This window comes from Centruroides sculpturatus, unplaced genomic scaffold, assembly GCF_000671375.1.
Source record: "Centruroides sculpturatus isolate CEXI.00-Female unplaced genomic scaffold, Cexi_2.0 scaffold3643, whole genome shotgun sequence".
NCBI lineage: Eukaryota > Metazoa > Arthropoda > Arachnida > Scorpiones > Buthidae > Centruroides > Centruroides sculpturatus.
Window position 1 is genome coordinate 1 of NW_019387898.1, and position 9,355 is coordinate 9,355.

Sequence of the window (9,355 nt, forward strand, 5' to 3'; positions counted from 1 at the left end):
TGGAGGTCCGGCTAGCAAAGTTTTTACGGTGACGGTATTATCGAAGTTATAAAGGCAATGATTATATTCTAAGAGTTTTTTCTGTACTATAATTACAAATGTAGTAAAAATAATATCTTTACTTTCATATATTAACGTTTATTATCGTATTATTAATTAAGATAATATACAGCACTTATTAAGCTTAGCTTTTTTCATTATATACTCTTTTAAATTGAAGGATTTTCCTTTGGCTGTCCGTATCGTGTGTTTTAGGCATCCATTATTATAATCGGGATACTTCTTGTCATAGATACACGAATACTTTCAGATGTTTTCGATAAATCTTCCAGATCTATTCTAGAGTAGCCACGAGGGAACATACACAAAAACTCGTTTTCCGCCATTTTCGCACTGTGTTACAATGAACTAGATTTCACTGACTTCTGATTGGTGGATGGTACTGTTTTATGGCCGTATTCATGTCCAAAGTTGAACACTGCTCAACTTACTTTTATGCTGGTTTTACAACCTGCTCAAGCATAAAATATCAGGATCATGTGATTAAAAGCTTTTACGGCGAGGAGTTTTTATGCCGTTTTTACGGTAGTGGAGTCCCAGCCTAACTGCTTTGACCATTAATGAAAATTGCTTTTAAAAGCAATCAAAAACTTAATGTTTTTCTACTGTATATTGGCTTTGCATTTTATTTTCAATAGTACATTGATTTTATTATGAGTCATTTTGGATATCAAAAAATATTTTAACATTTTACTTTTACACAGTGTGTGGTGCCTAGTTTTCAGCCTTATTGATAATTATGGAATCTATATTTAATATAAACATTATCATGTGGTGTAAAAATATTATAAATGATGATATAGTTATAAATAAATGAATTATATAAATTTTCAGGATTAGGTTCTTTAGTTGGACTTGGAATGGTATCACCAAATCAGTCTATAACTACAATGACAACTATATTTGGGTTGTCTGGAATAGTTGGTAAGAAGCCATTATATTTGACCATTATGAATTTGTTCTTTATCAATTCAAAATTGATGTTTATGATTATATTTTAGGTTATCATACTGTATGGGGTGTAACTCCAGCACTTCATTCTCCACTAATGTCAGTTACTAATGCAATATCTGGTATAACTGCAGTTGGAGGCTTATTATTAATGGGTGGTGGATTGTATCCTACTACAGTTTCACAAGGATTAGGTGCAGCTGCTGCATTTATTTCTACTATTAATATTTGTGGTGGTTTTCTTGTTACAAAAAGAATGTTAGATATGTTTAGGAGACCTACTGATCCACCAGAATATAATTATTTATATGGAATACCAGGTAAGAAAGTTTTTTAATAGTTGTTAAATTTAAAGCTCTCTATAAATGTTTTTTAAGAAAATGTTAGTTTATTGAATTCTTTTAATCTAAGGAGATGATAAAGTCAATTGTATGTTTTTACTGTAAAAGAAATTTTAAAGTAGATTTTTATTTGTATATATTACAAAAAGTATGAGAGAATATTCAGGCTTTTTCTATATGCTTAATAAAAAGTTTTTAAGTAATCGTATAATTTTTATGAAAACAAGATTATTATGTTTATATTAATTTAATAATGTACTATACTGAAAATTATTATTATACAAGTAGTTGCTGCATTTTGTTTCAGTTGTATATGCATTCATATCTGAAATTACAATGACATACATCATTATATTGAAGGAATAAGACAAACTCAGTCTAATAGTGTTAATATTCATAGTATTAATCAAACAGTTTTTACTAAACTCTGACATGCAAGTCATAAACATGTATGCATTGTAAATTTAGAAATAACAACATATATGACTTATAATTTATGTAAAATATTTATTTTTTAAATCAATATTTATATTTATTTATTTTTAAAATTTTAATGAAAATAAAACAAAAAAATTTTTTTAATAATTTATGCTATAATAATAATACTTATTTACATATTTTTAGCTGTTGCATTTACGGGAGGTTATGCCTTAGTAGCATCAGCTGGCTATCCAGAAATCCATCAGATGGCATATCTTGGAGCATCTCTTTGTTGTGTAGGTGCTTTGGCTGGACTTGCTTCACAAAAAACATCACGTCTGGGTAATGCATTAGGAATGGTGGGTGTTTCTGGGGGTTTAGCAGCTACGTTAGGTATAATGGATATATCTCCAGCACTTGCTGCTCAAATTTCTGCATGTATGCTAGGAGGTAAATATTGTTTACATAAATTAATTTTCTATGTTTATTGTCAGTCATGAAATTATATTCTGTATATTCAAAATATGAATTATATTTTATTTGTTTTATCATTTCTTTATTGTAATAAAATATACTTTCATATTTTTCTTTATAATAATTGTTATAAATTAATACTAAAATTATCTTGTTGTTTTAGGTGGCAGCATTGGATTATACATTGCCAAGAAAATTGAAATTACCGATTTACCTCAATTAGTTGCTGCTTTTCATAGTTTGGTAGGATTGGCTGCTGTATTGACATGCTTTGCAACTTATATTGTTGATTTTCCCACATTTGCCACAGATCCAGCAGCAAATGCTATTAAAACTGCTCTATTTCTTGGAACTTTCATTGGAGGAATCACATTTAGTGGTTCTTTAGTAGCATATGGAAAACTCCAAGGTTAATTAAATTTTAATTATTTATAAATTTTTTTTCGTAAGTTTTTAATAAACATTTAGTTAACTTTTATAAATTTTTTTATTGTTTAAAGCACTAAGGCCAAGACTCCACTAGCGTGAAAGTGGGCGTAAAAACCTTCACCATAAACGCTTTTAATTAATCACGTGACCTGTTTGCGTCTGGATTGCGGTGGAGGTCCGGCTAGCAAAGTTTTTACGGTGACGGTATTATCGAAGTTATAAAGGCAATGATTATATTCTAAGAGTTTTTTCTGTACTATAATTATAAATGTAGTAAAAATAATATCTTTACTTTCATATATTAACGTTTATTATCGTATTATTAATTAAGATAATATACAGCACTTATTAAGCTTAGCTTTTTTCATTATATACTCTTTTAAATTGAAGGATTTTCCTTTGGCTGTCCGTATCGTGTGTTTTAGGCATCCATTATTATAATCGGGATACTTCTTGTCATAGATACACGAATACTTTCAGATGTTTTCGATAAATCTTCCAGATCTATTCTAGAGTAGCCACGAGGGAACATACACAAAAACTCGTTTTCCGCCATTTTCGCACTGTGTTACAATGAACTAGATTTCACTGACTTCTGATTGGTGGATGGTACTGTTTTATGGCCGTATTCATGTCCAAAGTTGAACACTGCTCAACTTACTTTTATGCTGGTTTTACAACCTGCTCAAGCATAAAATATCAGGATCATGTGATTAAAAGCTTTTACGGCGAGGAGTTTTTATGCCGTTTTTACGGTAGTGGAGTCCCAGCCTAACTGCTTTGACCATTAATGAAAATTGCTTTTAAAAGCAATCAAAAACTTATATTTGATGATTATTTTATTTATAAAACAGATATTTAAATATATATGAAAAACTGATATTTTGGTTTTATTTTAAATAAGTATTAATATATATATATATATATTATATTTTTTAAATAGGACTTTTAGACTCTTCTCCTCTTCTTCTACCTGGAAGACACATGCTTAACAGTGCCTTATTAGCTGGAAATGTTGGTGCAATGGCCTACTATATGATGTCTGGAAGTAATGCTGTTGGTTTAAGCTGTCTTGGTACAACTACTGTTCTTTCTACTATAATGGGAGTTACTCTGACAGCAGCAATTGGAGGTAAAATATTTTAGACATTTTAATTACTACTAATACAGTCTTGTTCTGTATTTATTTTTATTTAAAACTTTTAATTTTGAATATATGCTAATTTTTATTTTATTTCATTATGATAGATANTATCGGTAATATTAAAAATAAATACTGTATTTAAATCGTGATCAAATTTTCAAGAAACAAATGTTTGTATTGAATTTGGACTATTACTGACCAGCGCTAACAGACTACCTATTGTTTAAAAGATCCTCTGGTGGCGCAAGAAGACGGATTTTATAAAATAAAAAGCAGTTGAAACTGCATTTTTATAAATAAAAATTTGACAAACTATTTATCGTTTTATGACGAGTAAAATTTTTTCGTCGTGTTCGCGGCTTTTAAGTAATGCATAAACCTTCGAAGCGCGAGACTCTTCGGACCGCGAGACATAGGCAGTGGCCCACATCGTCCATGCCTTACGCCACCCTTGGTCATAGAAATGTTGTAATTTGAATATAAATTATTTATAAATACGTATATCAAGTTAAATATATTTTACATCGTAATAACAATATAAGAGTTTACGACCACTGAACTGGGTGAGACGTTGTTGAAACAAAAAAGTTATGCATTCCATCACATACATAAACAATGTCATAATTCGCCAAGTACAAATCGGCAAATTTGTAAAATTTTTGTTTATTTTGAACAATCTGGATAATCGAGGTTCTACTGTAAATATGTTGTTTTTATTAAATGAATCTAAATTGTAATTTAGGAGCAGACATGCCTGTAGTGATAACAGTTCTCAACAGTTATTCTGGATGGGCTCTCTGTGCTGAAGGATTTATGCTTAACAATAATTTAATGACAATTGTAGGAGCTTTAATTGGTTCATCAGGTGCCATTTTATCATATATTATGTGTAAGGTAAATAAATTTTACTTTATAAAACTTTAAGTACTATTTTAGTCTAAGATAAAATCTGTTAAAAAACAAAATTATGAATAAATTAATATTATATCTGGAAATTTGCAAATATTAATAGCAGTTGGATTTTGTGACAAGCATAAACTTCAAATTCAGTTTAACTTAACTAACTATTTTGCAATTCAAAATGTTAAAAGAATAAATTTTAAAATAAAGTTAATAATTTGACTGAGTATGAGGTTTATTGTTAGGAATAGAAAATGAAATAGCCTTAGCTAAAATCTTTTGAAAGTTATAAACTCAAAATTCTATAAAAAGGAAGAAAAGGAATTGATAGCCTACAGTTATAAAATTTATTTTTGACTTTAAATAAAGATATGATGATAAGATAGCTATAACCACAGATTTTTACTGTAAAAAAATATATATGAAAATTGTAAAAAAATCCTTATATTTTATAAACAAATGGAAGCATTTTCCTTAGTTTGCTGATAAAAAGTAGTGTAGTAAGTGCTGTTCTGAAATGATTTCAGGTTCTAATTCTTATTCAGTAAACTATAACTAAATCAACACCTGTTCACTCGCTGAGAGATTTATTCTTAACACAAACGTTTTCAATCCAATCAATGGATCATCGTCAGGTAAATTAGAACATTTCAAAAAATAGAACAACAAGTTCAAAATACAAAAAATATAAATATTAATAACGGATAACCAATATATTACTAACAGCAAAATAACGTNCATAAAATTTATAACATTGAAATATCTCATTAACTCATTTTGTATTGAAAATGAGCAGTTGATTGTGAAAGTTTATTATATTGATTTTATTATAATATTTCAGTTATAAAATAGCTATGCCATTTAAAATTAATGTATTGTTAATTTGTAACTTTACAAAAATGTTTTAACAGGCACTAAAGACCATTATCATATTGATTTAAATGATGAAGTTACACGAGGATCAATTGTATTACATGAAGGTAAATTGATGTGGCCTCCTCCGCCTCCAAAAGAAGTGCCTGCAGCTCCCGTTGCAAAACCTGTTGCTGCTAAACCTGTTACACCCGAACCAAATTATTTTAATGAGACATTGAAAGATTCCTTATTGTATACAACAGGTAAAATTCTTATATCATAATTTGTATATAAAAGTTACTAATATCTAATTAATATATACAGTATAAGCTCCATATTTGTGCATTCATTATTCATGCATTTTGCATATCTGCAGTTATTTGCAACCATTTTTCATGTTCATGAAGCCAAATGATGAATAAAAATAATTCATGTTAATCTGAGACAATTAAATAATTAAAAAACTTTTTTAATCTACTGCAATTTATTGACAAATACATTGTTAATGCTATCTTGTCTTGTGTTATTTTAGCACATGCTCTTATAAAGACAGTAAAAATTGTTTCATGTTAGTATGCATTGTGAATGTCAGCATTGTTTTTCTTGTGAATTTTAGTTGTATTGTTTTATCCTTACAAATCATCAGTGTCATTTATACAAGAAGACTTTAATAGTTTGATATTTTATCAAAAAGGTGAAAGAAAGTGCTCAAAGACAAAATTAAAATGTTAGATTGTTTTCAGGGATGTAATTCAGCAGCCATTGTTGTTCATCATAAATGCTTTCATCACAAATGAATCTACCATAAGAAATGTTAAGATAAAAGAGGGAGAGATTACAAATATGATTGCTGAATTTCTTTGTGTGAAGACATGTTTTTATTTTCTAATATAAGGTTAGTGTTAATAAATAATGTGTTACTCCTTTTCATATTTGCACCAATTTTGCAGAATGTAACTCCTGCAAATGTAGTACATCTATTGTATATAATTTTTACACTCATATGATTATAATATAAAATTATAAATGTAAGTTGTAGTTATAATTATATTCTAAAATATGTGTCATCTACAATAAAACTTATTTTTGTTATATAGGTTTATATTTAGATTATCATACATAAGAAATTTGAGGGCTGGAAAGTAATTCAATAGCATCATTTTTAAAAAATTATACAGATATTGAATATACATTTTTTAGATTCTTTTTTTTATAAAATTCATAATAGAGGAGTGATGATAAAAAACTATCAGTATACAATTGATGAATTTCTGCATTTAAAATTTAGTTTTTTAAAAATAGGTTTAAAGTGATTTGTTTGTTTTACAAATTTTTTTTTATCTACTGTATATTGGCTTTGCATTTTATTTTCAATAGTACATTGATTTTATTATGAGTCATTTTGGATATCAAAAAATATTTTAACATTTTACTTTTACACAGTGTGTGGTGCCTAGTTTTCAGCCTTATTGATAATTATGGAATCTATATTTAATATAAACATTATCATGTGGTGTAAAAATATTATAAATGATGATATAGTTATAAATAAATGAATTATATAAATTTTCAGGATTAGGTTCTTTAGTTGGACTTGGAATGGTATCACCAAATCAGTCTATAACTACAATGACAACTATATTTGGGTTGTCTGGAATAGTTGGTAAGAAGCCATTATATTTGACCATTATGAATTTGTTCTTTATCAATTCAAAATTGATGTTTATGATTATATTTTAGGTTATCATACTGTATGGGGTGTAACTCCAGCACTTCATTCTCCACTAATGTCAGTTACTAATGCAATATCTGGTATAACTGCAGTTGGAGGCTTATTATTAATGGGTGGTGGATTGTATCCTACTACAGTTTCACAAGGATTAGGTGCAGCTGCTGCATTTATTTCTACTATTAATATTTGTGGTGGTTTTCTTGTTACAAAAAGAATGTTAGATATGTTTAGGAGACCTACTGATCCACCAGAATATAATTATTTATATGGAATACCAGGTAAGAAAGTTTTTTAATAGTTGTTAAATTTAAAGCTCTCTATAAATGTTTTTTAAGAAAATGTTAGTTTATTGAATTCTTTTAATCTAAGGAGATGATAAAGTCAATTGTATGTTTTTACTGTAAAAGAGAAGTTATATCAGGAATTAGTTAAAACTTTATTATAACTATTTATTTATTTAGTTAATACAGCTGTAGCTAAATTGATATAATTTACAATTTTGTTACACTATAAATGGAAATATCTTTTTAAATCAGAAATGAATGTAAATAATACTGTTATTATTTATTAAATTGAAATACTGTTTATGAAATAAGTGTTATTTGATTGGAAAATATATTAATTTTGGGTTATTAAGTGTTTTCTGTAATCTTTCAAAAGTATTCAAATATTTCTGTTTTCAGTTTATTTTTCACATAAAATTTATAACATTGAAATATCTCATTAACTCATTTTGTATTGAAAATGAGCAGTTGATTGTGAAAGTTTATTATATTGATTTTATTATAATATTTCAGTTATAAAATAGCTATGCCATTTAAAATTAATGTATTGTTAATTTGTAACTTTACAAAAATGTTTTAACAGGCACTAAAGACCATTATCATATTGATTNTTAACAAACTTTAATAAATTTTTCAATTTGTGAAAATTTCTACGTAATTCAAAGGTGATTTTAATACATATTTTACACAGCATTATTATTATGTTGGGTTTTGTGAGTTATACTCAGTTGACATCGGTGGCAGTGTACTATGCCAGACTAGAGTCAAGGCATAGTAACCAAAACAAAACAAAAATTAAAAAGCTGTCAGTGTGTGTGTCTGTATTCAGGAATTTCTTAACAATATGACATGTATTCAATATTATTATTATTTTAGAAGTTGCAGGATGTATTAAATTACTTTAAAAGGGGAAAAATAATTATATCATTCTANCCTTTGTTTGTCCTGGGATTTCAAGAAAAAAGTGATCTGTTTCCCAGGATCCTGAGGAATCCCAGGATATAATTATTTTTAAGATATAGAATAAATCTTGAAACATTATGTACATTTACCTGCTCTCCAATTTTATACATTGGCAATGTAAAATAAGAAACAGATAATCTGATGATAATATATATAATAACACATTACAATAATTATATTCTTTTGATCAGTTCTTTTTAACACTTTTCATCATCAGTCATCTTGGCTTTTAAAACTTTTTTCTAGCCATTCTCAAATTGCATTGCATTGTTTCAGAAATGTATCTGTTTGATAAAGAATGATATAGTTGAGAGAGCAAAGACTATCTGTTTAAGATAACTGGACTTATTTAATTAGCAGAAATGTTTTCAGCTCTTCTTAAGCTTTCATCAGTTTCTTAAATTCTTACAAGAAATGCTGTTCTCATTCTAGTTATCTAAAATTTATTCAAGAAAAGTATAATAGTACAATGGGTGATTGGTTAACAAACAGTTTGGACTACAAACAAATTGGATAATGAACACTTTCGTAAAAGATTTTTATGTTCAGACAACAAACACCTCACAGAACAAACACAAGAAGAAGCGACATAAAATAATGAATACCGATTGGTCTTCCCTTGTCTTCAGGCAACAATTCAAAACTTTTCGGAGTGCGGGAGACATCGACATCAACGCTCAATCTGGTATATACTGATCAGATAGTAGTCCTCCAAACTTTGAAACTCTCCCTTGTAATTCCAGCCTTTTATTTTTCTGACAGAAACAATTCTTTTATAGTATTTGCAAGACTGTCAGGTGGG

General features: G+C 27.9%; 2 protein-coding genes across 2 annotated transcripts; both read left to right on the forward strand.

Moving 5' to 3' along the window:
* Window positions 1-843: 843 nt before the first annotated feature.
* Window positions 844-4,760, forward strand: LOC111616688 (NAD(P) transhydrogenase, mitochondrial-like). The gene is made up of 7 exons (XM_023358067.1): window positions 844-984; window positions 1,062-1,331; window positions 1,977-2,222; window positions 2,410-2,655; window positions 3,619-3,807; window positions 4,562-4,711; window positions 4,756-4,760. Exons 1-7 carry the CDS (start codon window positions 921-923, stop codon window positions 4,758-4,760), a joined length of 1,170 nt encoding a protein of 389 aa, XP_023213835.1. The 5' UTR covers window positions 844-920.
* An 867-nt stretch (window positions 4,761-5,627) lies between these two features.
* Window positions 5,628-7,584, forward strand: LOC111616687 (NAD(P) transhydrogenase, mitochondrial-like; the record flags this gene model as incomplete). The annotated part of the gene is made up of 3 exons (XM_023358066.1): window positions 5,628-5,837; window positions 7,148-7,237; window positions 7,315-7,584. Coding segments are annotated over exons 1-3 (490 nt in total), but the record flags the coding sequence as incomplete, so codon positions are not given.
* Between the last annotated feature and the right edge of the window lie 1,771 nt (window positions 7,585-9,355).